The 17,800-nt window shown below is 48.3% G+C and overlaps 5 protein-coding genes across 5 annotated transcripts in view; 3 read left to right on the forward strand and 2 right to left on the reverse strand.

Moving 5' to 3' along the window:
* The window catches only part of LOC131215611 (loricrin-like), a 1,236-nt gene extending 723 nt beyond the window's left edge, over window positions 1-513 (forward strand). Inside the window, exon 3 of the mRNA XM_058210003.1 lies at window positions 2-513. Coding sequence (XP_058065986.1) covers window positions 2-393 — 392 coding nt within the window. The 3' untranslated portion in view covers window positions 394-513. The remainder of the gene's footprint in view (window position 1) is intronic.
* Window positions 514-3,865: 3,352 nt separating this feature from the next.
* On the reverse strand, window positions 3,866-4,337 carry LOC131215612 (uncharacterized). The gene is made up of 2 exons (XM_058210004.1): window positions 4,329-4,337; window positions 3,866-4,255 (listed from the first exon to the last, which is right to left on the reverse strand). Exons 1-2 carry the CDS (start codon window positions 4,335-4,337, stop codon window positions 3,866-3,868), a joined length of 399 nt encoding a protein of 132 aa, XP_058065987.1.
* Window positions 4,338-6,989: 2,652 nt separating this feature from the next.
* On the forward strand, window positions 6,990-7,468 carry LOC131215613 (uncharacterized). The gene is made up of 2 exons (XM_058210005.1): window positions 6,990-6,998; window positions 7,124-7,468. Exons 1-2 carry the CDS (start codon window positions 6,990-6,992, stop codon window positions 7,466-7,468), a joined length of 354 nt encoding a protein of 117 aa, XP_058065988.1.
* Window positions 7,469-9,962: 2,494 nt separating this feature from the next.
* LOC131215614 (shematrin-like protein 2) lies at window positions 9,963-12,859 on the forward strand. The gene is made up of 2 exons (XM_058210006.1): window positions 9,963-10,130; window positions 12,527-12,859. Exons 1-2 carry the CDS (start codon window positions 9,963-9,965, stop codon window positions 12,857-12,859), a joined length of 501 nt encoding a protein of 166 aa, XP_058065989.1.
* Window positions 12,860-13,563: 704 nt separating this feature from the next.
* Window positions 13,564-17,347, reverse strand: LOC131215001 (toll-like receptor 6). Its single transcript, XM_058209368.1, has 5 exons — window positions 16,919-17,347; window positions 15,641-15,770; window positions 14,130-15,577; window positions 13,932-14,059; window positions 13,564-13,860 (listed from the first exon to the last, which is right to left on the reverse strand). Exons 1-5 carry the CDS (start codon window positions 17,339-17,341, stop codon window positions 13,671-13,673), a joined length of 2,319 nt encoding a protein of 772 aa, XP_058065351.1. The 5' UTR covers window positions 17,342-17,347; the 3' UTR covers window positions 13,564-13,670.
* Between the last annotated feature and the right edge of the window lie 453 nt (window positions 17,348-17,800).

Raw genomic sequence — 17,800 nt, forward strand, 5'->3', positions numbered from 1 at the left:
TGGTCGTCTGGCGGCGGTGGTGGTGGCGGGTGGCCAAGCAGCTACGGTGGCTCGAGCAAGGGATGGTCGAGCGGTGCCGGCAGCGGATGGTCGCAGGGAGGCGGTGGCTACGGCGGCGGAGGGCTGAGCTCGGGATGGAGCAGCGGACGTAGCCTCGGCGGCGGTGGTTGGTCCTCGGGAGGTGGCGGAAGCAAGGGTTGGTCGTCCGGTGGTGGCCTCGGCGGCGGATACGGCGGTGGAGGCTGGTCGTCCGGAGGAGGCCTCAGCAAGGGTTGGTCTTCGGGAGGTGGCGGAAGCAAGGGCTGGTCATCGGGCGGTGGCAGCCATGGAGGATGGTCGTCGGGAGGCAGCAGCGGAGGCTATGGTGGTGGCTGGTCCTCCAGTGGGTGGTAACCGGAACCCGCAACGCATCCCGGAGAGGCACACGGGAGCAAACCCCTCACTGCCCTATGGTTGATGATTGTTGATTGATGCAAATAGAACGAAGCAAAGCTCTTTTTTGTAAATAACCTCCCAAAACCCAGCGTTTGCCTTCATTTCCCAAGTTCCAAGTCCAGCAAAGGATAAAACAATTACTGCTCGTTTGCGAAAAGGGCGGCCAATCGATCGATCGCAACATTAATTCAACCCGCTCCAAACAAGACTCCTGGAGGGTTGATGCTGTCGCGTGTTGTTTACGCCCTTTTCGCACAAACACTGCACTTCGCCCGCCGATCACCTTCACCGGTTGCTACTCGATGGTTGATGTTGCACCAACCACCCCCAGGGTTGGTCTCGGGGTCAGGGTCCCCGACCGAGCAGAATCGGTAATGCATGCTTGTGTTTATCTCGTTTTGTTTGCCCAATTTAAACGAATTTCACCATTGTTCGAAATATTATTGTGAAAAAAAAACAAACGAGAAACACTTGTCTGGGGTTATCGGTGGCTATAAAAAAATTTGTCGGACCCAGGTAGATGACATCTATATACATACATTCTGTCAAATAAGTACCGGGAATTTGTGATTAGATTTTCCAGTTTTTTTGTTGCGTAATGTTGCTACATATGTCACTCACTTATGTTGACAATTTCGGCTATTTTTAAAGCTCAGTTAATTTTTTACAGCTGTTTTGCTTGAACGTGTTTTGTCTTATCGGCGACTTCTGTCTTCTCCTAAATTAATTGACCACAAAGCGGTAATTTGAGTTTTGGAAACAAGGAAAGGCCACAGGGGGCCAGATTTGGGCATGTGGTCTGTTCAAAAAATTTCACGACTTTTGGGTTTGGTTTTTGGATTGTGTATTTGTGGCGGATTGGTTCGCGCAAATTGCGGATAACTTGCACGTAATATTCGTTATTGGCCGGCAACAACTCATGTGGCACCACGACCCTGTAATTGAAGAAAACTGTAAACGAAACTGTTCACATTCGACTAAACTTTGCTTTTCGACGTTTACATCTTCTCGGCCCTCCGAGAAATTTTTGAACCACCGATAAGCACTGTTTTTGGTCTTAATGGCTTCACCATTAGCCACAGTCAACATTTTGAACACGTCCGCGCTCCTTATTTCGTTTTCTACACAAAATTTGATATAGATTCCTTGCCATCCATTTTTTGGAAGAGAAAAAAATCGCCGATGGGCCAAGCACGAGCACAGTAAAAAAGGTGTAAAAGATTAAGTGATAATTTAAAATGGCCGAACTTTTCACCATAAGTCACTGACATGTGTAGCAATCTAACGCCACAAAATAATTGAAAATCGAATAAAGCATTTTTTTTAAATCACAAATTTCCGGATACTTTATGTTGGCTGTTGTTGAAGACTGTTGGCTTCTCTTTCTCGCTAATGCAGCGTCTCCTCCTCCCAAGCAAAAATAGCGAAAAATAGAAATCAACAAGTAAATAATTCCGGTCGCGGGATTCGAATCCCGGTCCCGGGATTCGAACTCATGGCCAGCTGCGTGACAGTGACGAGCGCTACCATTGCCTTTGGGGCGGAATAAAGTTCGCCGGGTCTGCTAGTAAATTGATAAAAAGAATTAATACAGATTTTGTAGTTTATAAGACAAATTCGGGTTAGTTTTCGCCCACAGTGTGGTTGCCGACGATTTTTGTCAAATATTTGGTTCTGACGTGCAATGAAAGGCCCCCTTTGACAGCTTCGGACACAAACTGCCTTTGAACCTCAGTAGACTGTGCCTTTTAATCTCAGCACATTGCAACACTTCAATCAAATTAACTATGGCGGTGAAGGACTTGCTGGTGCAAAATGTAAAACTACGATCGCGAATCTTCAAGCAACTTGGAAGCAACCAGAATATATTCGCAACGAATTCTCTTCACGAATGAAATCGTGTGGGTAAGAAAAGTGAAGATTTCAGCTATATTTCCCTAAAATAGATAAGTCAGCTATTACGTAGATAGTTAGCATAGATTCCGAGAATTCATCTGTCAAAGTCGAAATAGTGAAAAAGTGGCTCTTAAAAACCAACTTCTATCAGCTACTTTAACACCTTTCTGCAACGGTAATGTACCTATATTATACGTCATTCGAAAGGTAATGAATCCTTCTTTGGTAATGCAGCAAAAGTTTTGCGTTACTTGTCGCAACTAAACTAGGCATTACAGTTAAAATTTGGGTAATTTGAAACTATTTTGAGTAAGTTTAGCATCCGTCTCGATCCGTCCATGCCCGCCAGGCTTATTTAAAGAAACAATTCCTTATGCATAAGGAGGCGCCTAGTCGCTATAAAATCTGTAAAACGGCCAAACATATTGCCTTTGTGAAATTTATGCCTTTTCTATTATTTAAGGAAACTAGGATTGCACACACGGGATTCCTTAATGCCAAACTCGAGGAGCCGGTTGCGGTGTACTCGTACCGGGACGCTTATTCCCCGCCAACCGGTACTCTACCGCCCTGCTGGGTAGATCTTTCTTTATTTCCGTGAGAATTAGTCATTTAAATTTTCTTTATTTCCACTGAATTGGAAATAAATTGGCCGCCGAAAGAAATGAGGGAAGAAAGTAAGGTAAAACTCGTAAAAATGCACGAAAAAAAACAGTTTTCGTCGGAAGTTTTTCTTGGAAAACATTTGGGAAAACGCTAGTCACGAATAGGAGGGACTGGTTGGTAGTAAAGTGGACCAAAATATTATATGTCCTCCTATCCTATAAAAAAGTCCCACAGTGCGGTCGCTGCTCGTTTGCCCACTGTTCGTTGCTTATGTTGCACGCAACGTTTCATGCAATTCCTTCGAGCCCATTCCATCTGATTGTTTGAATGTTTTGCACACCGACGAAGTTATCGTACAATTAGAAACTAGGCTTAACTCAAAGGATACACCCACAAGCGACCGGCACAATCCCGATGTAGAGCCCAATCTGTATCCTCTTTCTTATCATAGCTCACTGAGTGCGTCAGTGAGACACCCCGTTGGGGGTCTGTAATTTACATAAGATTATATTCCCGCTCGCCTCACCGTCAGGTCCTGGACTGGAACTGTGCGCCCCTAATTTGCTCCTTGTACTGCTATAATTGTCAATTTTTCACCCCACCTGGCCCGGGGATGATAAATGGAAAGGCAAAATAATGAACCCTGCCTTGCCGCTGCTAGGTGGAAAGGAAACACTCGGTAGTGGTTGCAATGATCTTACCCGTGCGGTCACCACCGTCTACCGAAGGGCCGCTGCTTCTGCCGCCTCGAGGCAGAAGACACTCAGAGAGGTCACGGCAAACGGCGTGGCGTGTTCTCAATTCATGCTGAGCAGACCCCACGGTGAACGGTCCACGTTCGACCGGTTACTGGGCACCATAAAACCCCGCTAGACCCGCTCCATTATCGTTTACGGTTCCGATTAGAATTTATTTCGCACGCCATCCATCATCTCTTCTTGCCGATGAATCCACCGCCACCGGCCACAAATCCTCCGGCGATGACGAAGCCACCACCAACACCGAAACCACCACCGCCGAATCCATGTCCACCGCCGAATCCTCCACCGGGGTAACCGAAACCACCGCCACCGAACTTGTGGAAACCATAGCCACCGCCATAACCACCGTATCCTCGGCCGTGGTGCCTGTAGCCACCACGGAACTTGTGATGATGAGCACTTTCGGCAACCTCGAGATCGGTTTCGAGCTCAGCTGCCGGTTGTTGATCGATCACCGCACTATCTGTCACCGAAAGCAACCGTTTCTGGCCACCGGCGACACCATCCAAAGGAACTGCCTCCATCAGGTAAACTGCGCCGAGCAAAAGAAAAAGGATCTACGGTGATCGACAAAGTGCCATTAGCAAAAGATTGGGTTTTTTGGACGATGGTTCCCAGAGTGGCCCATACCTTGATCATGCTGTGTCCCAACTCTTCCGATTCACGCCACCAACTGGCCGTTACTGTTTCACCCTGCGGCGATTTTATACATTCGTTTTTTTAGATGTGTTCCCAAACAAACACTCCACGAAAATTCCCGTCCAGAACGTTGCCCGCTGGTGGACGCCTGAAGAGCGACCAACACTTTCAAGGCGGGACACGACGTAGTAAAAACATCGTAGCTAGCAACCGATGAACGAAACAAACACCGAGACGGTTATGGGTCCGGGATTCGAAAATCATCGTCTTCAATGTGATAGGATTCGTGCAAACGGATTTTAAGCCAAAGATCGTATCCACCTTTAACCGCGAGCGAAGTTGCTGCCCTCCAATTCTGTCTCCTAATGAACTATCATTTCTCAACACCTTGTCGGAAGACAACATCGAGACAACCCTACTTAACGGTAGGCAGATGGTCCTAATTCTCGGCGCGATATCATATCGGATCTTAATTTGTTTGTAATCAATATCGAATCAAGAATCACCATTCGTCGGTTTTAACTTTGGCTCTCCATAAGAAGCGTCCAAGAATAATTCTTTCAAAGCCATCGGATGTCGAAGGCACAGCGAAACACAGATTAGAATGAACCCTCCGTACTTCGAAATGGTAAACAATTTCGAACGAAAACATCGGCCAACTTCAACTCCCTCGTGGATTCGTTCCGGTCCATCACGACGCCACGTACGCTGGACACAGCGTAGGATGAAGCGTCTCAGAGTGGATGAAGTGTCTTGGAAGATGCTACCGAGACATTCCCATTCAATAGCCCGCTCGGTAGATCTTCGCAGCATGACACCGGTGGTACTAAGCATACCTTCCACGTCGTTTTCTGCCGAGTACCGATTCTCCACGCCGGTCGTCCAAGCGCGAAGATCATTATCGCGAAGCCACTTTGGGAACATTCTGGAACTGCGGGTGAAGATCGCCATTAGCTCGATGTGGGTTGAAGGTGAGTCGATTACACATGGCTGAGTTATTTTGATTCAAATTACAACATAAACCAAGAATTCCGGTTCTAATACTTCCCGCGACTGCATTCTGTGGTTGGTTCACTGTCCGGCTCACGAATCGAACGTCGCAAACTTGTTCCCCGGGCAGCGGGATGGAAAAACCCAAAACAAAACATCCCCTCTCTGGGCTGGGCCCTTCGTCTTAACAAATGATGCCGACGGACGCTCTGGTGTGCTTGAGGAGTAATAAACTCAACAAAGGTAACGAAGCCACCAACCTCTTCCGGTAACGGATAAATTCATGACGCAGTGGACGCAGACACAATCAAAGAACTGCGGCAGACGCAAAAGCGATGAACCCGCACCAGGCAACGAGCAACGATTGTGAATGACACGCACGCGGATCGAGACGAACCGAGTTGAGAACCGGTTACGAGAATTTATAGTTTGTTTTGATTATTTTTTGCGTGAAGCCTACGACAACGCCCGCAAACGTAGCCGATGAAACATCATCCCACAATTGTTTTGATGCGAAACATATGGTTCGGTGTCTCGATTGGTGTTGTGCAATGCGCCTCACTAGCGATTGGCACAAATTTGAATAAACCAAAAAGTCCAAAAGTCCACCCGACCACATCCTACGCACTAACGATGAGGTCAAATTGACACAAAAACCCGGATTATTTTTATATAACACACTGGTGAGCCGTTTACAGGTAGTGATACATTTTTACGCACAGATTAGAATGACTCATACTTGATCGATCGATCGATCGATCGCAGAAGCATTATTTCCGATAGCATAGCGTAGCCCCCGAGTCATTGAACTCTATTTTGCGCACTCATGGCAGACCGCGCAAGTGCGCTGCGGTCACGTGACTCAAGAACTTGGACTAGAAGTCTATTTCGCTGTCCATTTTACATCCGCCGTTCTTTGTCCTTTTTCTGATATGGCATCGCTTTTTGCTTCCGTCCAATTATTGAACATTTGACGAAACATCAACACCAATTTTGTATGCGCATTTAATCAATTTCTGTGGTGCGATTTTTGCTTACGATTTATTGTTTACATGTTTCGCTGGGGCAGAACAGCTATTTAGCAAAAAAAAGAATCAATCTTACAGCAAAGTGTGAGCTCCTTTCTTATTTACATCCGCCTTTGCCCATCGTTCCTCCGTCACCGTCCGCATCTAAATTGGCTCCCAAGTCGGTCGGGGAGCTCATTTATCTTTGACGCATTTGTGCTGCCCTGCCTCGTGTCACCCTGTCCCACCCAAACCTGATGGGGTGGTCTCCGTGTCTTGATCTTCGTTGACGACCTCGCCCTCACACGACACACACGCGAGTAACCGGAGCGGAGTCCTCCGCTCCGTATCTCGAACCAGGCTGGGGTCCGGCGAAGCAGAAGAGAGCGTAGCCGTAATCAAGCCAGGAAGGGACTAAGAGTTGGAACGGCCCGGCCCCACACTGCGTAATTCTTCGTCCCATGCCGCTCGCCATCCGGACAACTTGGGGGATTTTTCGATTCGTTTTGGACCGCCGGTGGTATAAATACTACGACCGGACGGACGATTTGGCAACAGTTTCGGTTCGTCGTTCATCAAAGATCTGCCAGTTCTATCGGAGAAACGTTGTCGTGTGGTGTGCCGTGCAGAATAGAATACGGAAAAGAGTTCAATCATGTTCAAGGTGTGTAGAAGTGTGCCACAAAATAAACTTTCAAAGTGATATCTGAGACGAGGACTTTGGCATTTCTTGGTCCCTCGGAGTGTTGTTAGAAGCATTCTAATGCTTCCTTTACCTGTTTCTTTCAGTTTGGTGTCGTGTTGTGTTGCCTGATGGCTGTCAGCTGGGCCATGCCTGCCGCAGAGCTATCGCAAGCGATTGAAACACCGAATAATCCTGCGGTGCTCCTGGTGCAGACTGAAGATGACGGTGTAAACGATTTGGTTGGCGCTGAAACGGCTCACCATGGCGGTGGTTTCGGAGGTTACGGCGGTGGTTTCGGCGGTGGCTACGGTGGAGGATTTGGAGGATATGGTGGTGGATTCGGCGGCTATGGTGGTGGCTTTGGAGGATACGGTGGCTATGGTGGATACGGGGGTGGCTTTGGTGGATACGGTGGACATGGACATCACCACCATCATCACCACGGATAAGCTGGCCGCATCATCAATATCATCACCACAAAGCGGAGTTCAATACAAATGAGCATATCCTTTCGGCCCCCGGCACTGTAATCGCCTTCTTTGGCGGAATCTGTTTGAGCACCCATCGAAGACGAAAACCTATTCCACCAATGCTCAACTCTTTCACCATTTCTACCTCGCCATCACCTTACAGAGGACCGCTATTTATTCGCTGGATGTAACATTATTTTTAAAATAAAAAATGTCTGATAAGAGAACATTTGCTGTTGTTGATGAACTTGTTCAAGTGTAGCATTCGTCCACAGTATCGAAGGATCACGGTGAAAGATTTAAATGTTTTTCAAATCGCAGCAGACATTCTGTTTAACACGCCAATGTCAAATTGGTTCGTTAGCATTCAACGACGTGAAGTGGTTCGTCAGCAAAGACGCATCGATTTTCGGTCTCATGATTTGCAAGAACGTGTTGTACAAGTTGTCAATTGAAGTTAATTCGATTAGCCATTGGAGTCATCCGTGGTGCATTGTTTTTCACCATCAAAACATCATTTGCTGAATGGTTCAACACAATGCTGATTAGAACACAATTGTATAAACACAATTTAACACTATTTTATACTAAATTTATAGTGAACACATTATAGCCCTGCGTGTATGCAATATGAAACACTAACGGTTGGCTGCGTACCCTTGTCGGGCCTAGTGTACGCAGCCTAAGGCTTTGAAACCATCAACGATTTGTGGAGCCGTTTCCAAAACAAGGCGAACCCGTTAACCATGGAACCCTATAACCCTATAAAACAAAAATTAAAAAAAAGGAATTTACTGACCGCAGATAACCGCACTACCTCTCATTGAAAGTAACTGCTACTGGCCACTGACCACAGATTTGCGGTGATGAACGGAGTTCCAATAGGTCATGATTTTTGGGACAATGGCTCCTAGAGTTGCCCATACCTTGATCATTCTGTATCCTTACTCTTCCAAGTCACGCCACCAACGGGTCGGTACTGTTAAAGTTGGTTGCTGGATTTATACGTCAAATTAAGTAAAAATGGGTGCTTGCAACAAATGAACGGAAGAACCACCGAAGCTGCTACGGGTCCAGGATTGGTCAATTTTAATAGCGATGAAATACACGCAAGTGGATTTTAACGATCCACGACTGTTTCGAAACGATCCATTGCTTCTCAAGGCCGCATCGGAAGACAACATCCATACAACCCTACCTAATGGCAGACAGATGGCACTAATTCTCCGTACGATAACACATCGGATCATAATTAGTTTGTAATCAACATTGAATCAAGAAGCACCATTCGTCACATTCCGGATTCATTCCGGTTCATCACAACGGCAAACACACATCATCTCAGATCAAAGGGAGTATGTTAGAATATGGAGTGAATGTTCCCCAGTGAACCGGAATTAGCCAGCGAAAATCGTCGTTAGCCAATGTGGGCTGCAGGTGAGTGGATTACACCTGATCACTACAATTACGCTTCCTATACATCTCGTGATTGTATTCTGTCCGGTTCACAAGCAAAATCTCACAAACGAGTAACCGGACAGCTCGATGGAAAATCCCAAAAATACATCCACTCTCTGGACTTTAACGGAATCAAAGAACTGTGACAGAAGCAAAAGCGACGAACCCGCACCAGAGGACGAGCGCGATTGTGAATGACACGCACGCGGATATCGTCTTGATACAAATGCCGGCAAATGAGAACCGGTTACGACTGGACGCGAAAATTATTGTTTGTTTTGATTATTTTTTACGTGTGCGTATAATTTATTGTTTACATGTCTCGTTGATGCAGAACAGCTTCTAACGAAAGCGGATGACTCGTATAGCCAGTTGCGAACCCATTTTTTTGTTTACATCCACATTGTCCCATTGTCTAAGTTTCGTTGACGACCTCGCCCAGACACGACACGCACGCAAGTAACCGGAGCGGAGTCCTCCGGTATCTCCAGGCAGGCTGGGGTCCAGCGAAGAAGAAAAGAGCGTAGCCGTAATTAACCCAGGAAGGGACAACGGAACGGCCTGACCCCAAACTACGTAATTCTTCATCGCATGCCACTCGGCATCCGGACAACTTGGGGGATTTTTCAATTTGTTTTGGACCACCGGTGGTATAAATACTACGACCGATCGGCCGATTTGGCAACAGTTTCAGTTCGACGTTCGTCAAAGATCCGCCAGTTCTATCAGAGATACGTTGTCGTATGGTGTACCGTGCAGAACCGAATACGGAAAAGAGTTCAATCATGTTCAAGGTGTGTAGAAGTGTGCCACAAAATAAACCTTTAAAGTGATATCTGAGACGAGGACTTTGGCATTTCTTGTTCCCTCGGAGTGTTGTTGAAGCATTCTAATGCTTCCTTTACCTGTTTCTTTCAGTTTGTTATCGTGTTATGTTGCCTGATGGCCGTCACCTGGGCCATGCCTCAACGCGGTGGAGGCTTCGGAGATTACGGCGGTGAATACGGTGGCGGCTATGGTGGAGGATTTGGCGGAGGATACGGCGGAGATTTCGGCGGAGGATACGGTGGATACGGAGATTATGGTGGCAATGGAGGTTATGGTGGAAACGGAGGTTATGGTGGATACGATGGATACGGCCAAGGCCAAGGATGGCGATGATGATGATGGCTGTGCTAGTGCAGTATAGTTGAGCAGATATTTTTTGGACCCCGTCCACATTTTATTCGAGACATTTTGCGGAATCCGCTTTGCCACTCATCGAAGATGAAAACCCATCCCAGCATTTCTACCTCGCCACCAGCGGAGCGCTATTTATTCGCTGTAACACTATTTTGAAAATAAACAGTGTGATATGAGAACATCTTTTGTTGAAGTGTAGCGTTCGTTAGCAGGGAATGGTGAAAGATTTAATCCTTATTCTAAGCACAGCAGGCATTCTGTTGAACACACCAATATCGGACCCGTCCGATCCCGTTTACCATTTGAAGTGTTCGTTTTCAGTAGATAGCTCACCATGTAAAACGAAAATAAAAATAAGAAATTAACTGATCGCAGATAACCGCACTACCGGAAGTAACTGCTACTGGAAACTGGCAACAGCTTCCGCAGAAACTGCTTGGGTCAGGCAAGCTGCGTCGAGCAAAAGGATCTGCGGTGATCAACGGAGTTCCAGTAGGAAGTGATCGAGTTTTTGGAGGATGGTTCCTAGATTTGCACGTTCTTTGATCATTCTGTAGTCAAACTCTTCCGACTTACGTCACCAACGGGTCATTACTCTTTCCGGTGATTGGTGGGTTTATACGTTCATTTAAGTAAAAATTGGTTGCTTGCAACAAATGAACCGAACAATCACCGAGGCGGCTGGCTGCGTGCCCAGAATTGGACGATCATCGTCGTTATGGCGATCAGATACACACAAGCAGATTTTAAGGCAAGATCGTTTTTCAACCAACTCTTTTTTCCAACGATCAATTACTACTCAACACCTCGTCGGAAGAAAACATCACGACAAACCTACTTAATGGCAGACAGATGGCCTTAATTCTCTGCGCGATACCATATCGGATCATAATTTGTTTGTAATCAATATCGAATCAAGAATCATCATTCGTCGGTTTTAACTTTGGCTCTCCGAAAATCCTTTCAAAGCCATCGGATGTCGAAGGCAGAGCGAAACACAGATTAGAATGAATCCTCCGTACTTATGGTAAACAATTTCGCCTAGAAACATCAGCCAACTTCCACTCCCTGGTGGATTCGTTCCGGTCCATCACAACGCCACGTACGCTGGACACACTCCATCTCAGAGTGGATTAAGTGTCTTGGAAGATGCTACCGAGACTTTCCCATTGAATAGCCCGCTCGTTCGATCTTCGCAGCATGACACCAGTGCTACTAAGCTTACCTTCCACGTCGTTTTCTGCCGAGTGCTGATTCTTCACGCCGGTCGTCCAAGCGCGAAGATCATTATCGCGAAGCCACTTTGGAAACTCTTTTCAATTCCGGGTGGAGATCGGCGTTGGCCAATGTTGGTTGAAGGTGAATCGGTTACAACAGACTGAGTTATTTTGATTCGAAATACATAAAAACCTAGAATTACGCTTCCAATACATCTTGCGATTGTATTCTTACCGGTTCACGAACCAAACCTCGCAAACGAGTTCTCTGATAAGTCGTTGGAAAAACCCAAAGAAAAAAGATCCACTCCCTGGGCTTCGACGGAATCAAAGAACTGCGGCAGACGTTGAAGCGACGAACCCGCACCGCATTGTGAATGACATGCACGCGGATCGAAACGATAGGCAAATGGGAACTGGTTACGAGTGGACCAAAGCATTGTTGTTTGTTTTGATTATTTTTTGACATTAATTCAGTTATAACCACACGTTTTTTGAATATGATTTATTGTTTACATGTCTAGGTGAAGCAGAACAGCTTCTAATAAAAATAAGAATGAATCGTACAGCCGTATTTGCGAGCTCCATTTTTTGTTTACATCCACATTCGACAATCGTCCCCGGACACTTTCCTCCACCGTCCGCCTCGGAACCGTATCTAAATTAGTCCCAAGCCAGTGTGGCTCATCTATCTTCGACCCACCCAAAACCGGTGTGTTGGTCTCGGTGTCTTGATCTTCGTTGACGACCTCGCCCAGACATAACACACACGCGAACAACCCCGACGGAGTCCTCCAGTATCTCCAGTCAGACTGTGATCCCGCGACCCGCGCATAGCCGTAATCAAGCCAGGAAGGGACAAAGAGTTGGAACGGCCTGGCCCCACACTGCGTAATTCTTCGTCCCATCCCGCTCGCCATCCGAACAACTTTGTGGATTTTTCGATTTGTTTTGGATCGCCTGCGGTATAAATACTACGACCGATCGGCCGATTTGGCAACAGTTTCAGTTCGACGTTCGTCAAATATTCGCCAGTTCTATCGGAGAAACGTTGTCGTGTGGTGTGCCGTGCAGCACAGAATACGGAAAAGAGTTCAATCATGTTCAAGGTGTGTAGAAGGTTGTTTCCTCGGAGTGTCATTAGAAGCATTCTAATGCTTCTTTTACTTGTTCCTTTCAGTTTGGTGTCGTGTTGTCTTGCCTGATGGCTGTCACCTGGGCCATGCCTGCCGCAGAGCTATCGCCAAAAAATCCTGCGGTGCTCCTGGTGCAGACTGAAGATGACGGTGCCAACGATTTGGTTGTCGCCGAAACGGCTCAATTCGGAGGCTACGATTACGGTGATTTTGGTGGAGGCATCGATGTAAGCATCAGTGGAGGATTTGGCGGAGATTTCGGCGGAGGATACGGTGGATACGGTGATTATGGAGGTTATGGGGGATACGACGGTTATGGTGGTGGTGGATATGGTGGATATGGTCATCGCCACCATCATCACCACCCCCGTTGGTGATGATGAAAATTGTGCGGGTGCAGCATAGTTAAGCAAATCATTTCTGGCCCCGGTCCGTATTGCGATCGGCAGTTTTGGCGGAATCCGCTTTAGTACCCATCGAAGACGAAAACACATTCTACCAATGCTCAACTCTTTCACCTTTTCTACCTCGCAATCAACTTACGGAGAAGCGCTATTTATTCGCTGAATGTAATATTATTTTTGAAATAAAAAACCTGATGAAAGAACCTGATGTTTGAAGCTCGCCAGTAGATCATCTGTCTGCGCTGCATCGGTTAATCGGTTCCTGTGTGAAAGACGTCAACCAGCGTTCGTCAATGGTATTAGTAAGGCCATGGTAAAACATTTAATTAAAATCGTAGCAGGCATTTTGTTTAACACACTAATGTCAAATGGGTTTGTTAGCATCCAGCGACGTGATGACGTTCCCCAGCCATGACTTATCAGCTTTCGACGTTCCCCAGCCATGACTTCGCATACTCCTTGCTATTCTTCCGAGAGTTTTTTCCGAGTTCCGGACGGAGCACAGATAATTCGTGTGTGTTTGGGAAAGTAAATGACTAACATTTATTTCTATACTGACAGTCAGTTAAAAATTGATTCGATTAATCGCTGGAACGTGCTAAGCCAGTCTATTCATTGTTTTCCACCATCCAACTCCGTTTCCGTTAAGTAATTCAAAAACATGTGAGGTAAAACACATTGTGCTAAATGTATCGTGTACGCACATAATACCCCTGCGTGTATGCAATATAAAACACTAACGGTTGGCTGCGTTCGTACACCCGTCGAGCGTAGCGAACGCAGCCTAGCACTTTGAAACCATCAACGATTTGTGGAGCCGCTTCCAAAACAAGGCCTGCTCGGTGGCCGAACCCGTTGGCCATTTGATGTAGGTCTTCGTTTTCAGCAGATAGCTGAGCGTTTTCGGACACTTGCGCCGCGGAATATCCTGCAGCAACACCAGTATTAGCTCGTCACGCCGCGTTTCCAGTAAACTGCAAGCAAACGGGCGAAGGAAATGCGATTAGCCCTCCAGCAAGCCACCAACTTTCGGTCCCGTACTAACCGATGCTGTGCCAGGTGCATCTCAAACTGGCACCAGTGGCTTAGCAGAAAGCTTTCCGACACGATCAGCATCAGGCAGCGTGAACGATCCATGCATGATATTATGTTCTCCAGAATTCCGTAGCCCACCTACAAACACACTCAGCAGTTTAATCAGGAATCAGGCCTATGCGGTCAGGAATAGGTGCGATCTGCGTACCTCAAAGTCCCGCTCGTGCAGACACAGGTTGATCTGGCTCACGCCCTCCATGTTGGGCAGAAGATAATCGAGCACCCACTTGCGATCCGCATTGCTGTAGCTCACGAACACGTCGTAATGAAACTCGCCATCGTTCAGCAGTCCCTTTTTGTCCAGGTACAGTTGCTCATCGTTGAAGAAGCTCAGTATGGCGGAGTTTTTGAGGATCGTAAAAAAGTACTTGATGTGAAACCAGTAGTAGAACAGTGCAACTGCCAGTGCAACGACCAGACTGACCGCTACGGCGATGAAGACGTACACTAGCGCACCGTTTTCGGTTGCATCAGCCGTCAGCTCCGTGCCCGTCTCGCTCAGCTCACCGTCACCGTCGGATAGTACACAGTCGGGCAGCTCCAACGGGTCCAGCTTCTGGTTGCTGGTGAAGTTCATGCAAAAGTACTCCGTCTCGTCGTAGTCGAACAGTTTAACGTGCTGCAGCGAAGCCAGAGGCCCCGAGGCGTGCTGGTCCGCGTACAGCGGCTCAGCCGAGATCGCATAGACGCCGGGCGTTTCACTGCTGTTGTGCAGGGTGTGGCGCAAAAACTTGAGGTAGTTGCAAGAACACTGGATCGTGTTCCCGCCCAGGCCCATGTCCTGGAGGAGCGAGAAGTCGTGCAGCATATCGGTGGTCAAGATCACGATACTGTTGTTACGCAGATTCACACTCCGCAGGGCACCGGTGTGCGTGAGAATTTGCTGGTTCCACGCCGATATGTAGTTGTAGCTCAGGTCGAGCTCTTCCAGGTGGGTGAGACCAACGAAGTCCTCACGGTGCAGCGAACGGATAATGTTGCCGCGCAGGTTCAGCACCCGTAGCCTCTGCAGCGGTGCCAGCCAGCTCAGCTGCTGCACCATCGAGTCCTTAAAGTACAGCACCTCCAGCGTGTTCCGCAGAAGGCCGAAGCTACGCGCATGAAGGGTCTGTGCCACACCGACATTGTACGAAATGTCGAGCATTTCGATCGAGCGCGAGAGAAACAGATAGTCCACGATGGCCGGCAGACCGATGTTGCAGTAGCTGACGTACCGGACACTGTTCTTGATGGACCGGAGCGCAATGAACGCCTGAAACTCTAGCCGTGTGTTGGACAGATCAAGAAACGTTAGGTTGGCGAGCGGCGAAAACACGCTGTGGTGCAAATCCAGCCCCGCAATCATCTTCATGAACGGATTTTCTATGCGCTCCTCTCCGTAACGCTTCGTGTCCATGTTCGAAAGGTCCAAATGGGTGAGGCTTCTGAGGGGAAGAAACACTTCGACCGGCAGCGTCGTGATGCGATTGCGCGCCAGGAACAGGAACTGTAGATTCGGGGTGCCTTCAAAAAAATCCAGCGGAAGTATTCGCAGACTGCAGTTCTGGAGATCGAGCACCCTAAGCATCGGCAAGGATGCAAGTTTGGAGTAAACAACTGAAACAAACGGAAAATGGTAAGTGAAGAAGTCCGACAGTCAGGGGACAGTTCGATAGTTACTCGAATCCGCGGTCAGTTCTGTGAAAGAGTTTCCACGCATTGACAAGAGCCGGGCGTTGGGAAATCGAGCCAACGATGGCGTCGGTATATGCTGCAGTGCATTGTTAGCTAACGTTAAGTGTTGAACGACCTGTGAAAGTGAAACTCAAGGTTAGCGGTGTTACCTCTCGATACCCGTGTTGTCTAGACCAGATTTTTCGTGAAATCGCCAACGTTTTTCGATGTCTGCCGTAAACAGTTGCATTGCAACTAAGCACACTTCATCGCCACTTCACTTCGGTTTTATTGTCCATCTTCGAGCCCGGGTTAAGAAACGACTTCCGCTAATCACGTGGATAACAGATCAGGCTTCAATTTCGCCACCAGCGTATGATATTGCACTTTAAGGCTCGAAGACCATTCGCCTTACGCGTGGATATTAAGCGGTTGTGACACGATCCGCTGCTCGATAAGCAACACCGAAACGGCTTCAACTCCCTTGCGAATAGGCGCACCACAGACAAGCTGTTGCCCGACTACGACTACGGTATCTGTTTAAGCTCAGCCCACGGGTGATAACACTAAGTCGCCAAGATTTGCAGTCTGCGTAGGCAGAGGATTACGTGGATCGCTATCGGCATTTCAATTTAAATTCGTGGCATTTCGCGCATTAATCGTGACCGGGCCCGGGACACCCGGGGTGGGGCGCTAATCTTCTGAGGGTAGCGGAGCGCACGGGGAAACATCATCCCACAATCATCCCGGAAGCGTTCCGGCTGGTGGGCCCGGCTTTTCACGAATTAGGTTGTTCGGTCAATCTATTTCCATTCACTTCCTTTGCCCTGCCCGACTGATAAGGCTCGAGTGGCTCGAGTTGAAGAACGTTGGAATTTGAATCACCACTCACTCGCTGTCCGAGAGATTTCTGGAACTGCTCCGCCGCCGCCGCCGCTGAGCAATCGTTCGGACTGGTTTGTTTTTCTTTTTCATCACTTGTTTGGCACAATTTTTCGGCCACCGTCTTCTAAATTTTCTCTCCACCCGACGGGACGACATTCGATACCAGCGCGCACTATGCCCGTTTCCAAGGTTACCATCGTCGCGATAACCATCGAAGACAGGAAACAACACTTTTCGCGAGTGCGAACAACCAACCAAAAAAAACACATCGTTCAAAATCTTATCGTTCACGATAACTGCGGTCGCAGCCGTAGAGCGAAAGCCGCGAAGTGAGCCATGAATCAAAACACAAACCAATCGGAGCGCACTTGTTCCATCGCCCCAACGAACGATACTAACTTCAAACGCTATGTACTCGGCGAGACCGTGCACCAACACGTGCAGACCGGCGTCGGTGAGGTGCAGATGGGACAGATCGAGGGCGTGCTGTCCGGGGCCCACGGTCAACCGGCCATCCTCCGCCAGCCAGGGTAGATAGTTGTTGGCGGTGCCGAGTAAACACTCGGCCGGCGGCCGCTTCGGTGCCGTTCCCACGTGGAACGTGCTCTCCGACGGGATGTTGTATGGGCCACCGGGCCGTCGCGGGAGGAAGTTGGGCCATCCATTACCCTGGCACTGGTAAGGACCACCACAGCCTAGTACATCACACTCGCTGGCGTCGGGCAGGACCTGGGCACGGGCGGTGCAGCCAGACGGAACTCCGAGAAGAAACAGCAGCACTGCCACGACGAACCGAACCGATTCCGGCCAAGAACCTTCCATTCGGTATGCTCCGGACGCTCGGCAACCGTACGGACTAGCCGCTGGCCAGCCACTGCCGATCACTATCGGGACGTGGTCCGTGCCAGCGCCCGAGAACTCCATTATCTGATAGCGAGTGAGCCGATCGGAACCGGCCGTTCCTGATAAAGGTGTCACCCCCGTAATTGCGACAGAAGTAGCCGCGATTTCGAATCGCGGTCGCTCGACGTGCATCTCGCGACCCGGGCAGTCGATCAATCGGTGACACTTCGATGCATTCGTCCGGGTGGAAGGATGCGCTATCGCCTGTCGATTGTCGCCCGGTATCTTCGCGCCACTGACAAAAAAGGGCCCCAATCTGACGGCAATTTATTGGGCACCCAGGGGTACGGTAGGCACCCAGAAGTTTGCCGCCGATTTGCACCGTGATTTATCTTTATGGTCGTCGGCCGATTGGCGGTCGGTTGAATCGAATTTAGC

Source organism: Anopheles bellator, chromosome 1 (assembly GCF_943735745.2).
Source record: "Anopheles bellator chromosome 1, idAnoBellAS_SP24_06.2, whole genome shotgun sequence".
Classification (NCBI taxonomy): domain Eukaryota; kingdom Metazoa; phylum Arthropoda; class Insecta; order Diptera; family Culicidae; genus Anopheles; species Anopheles bellator.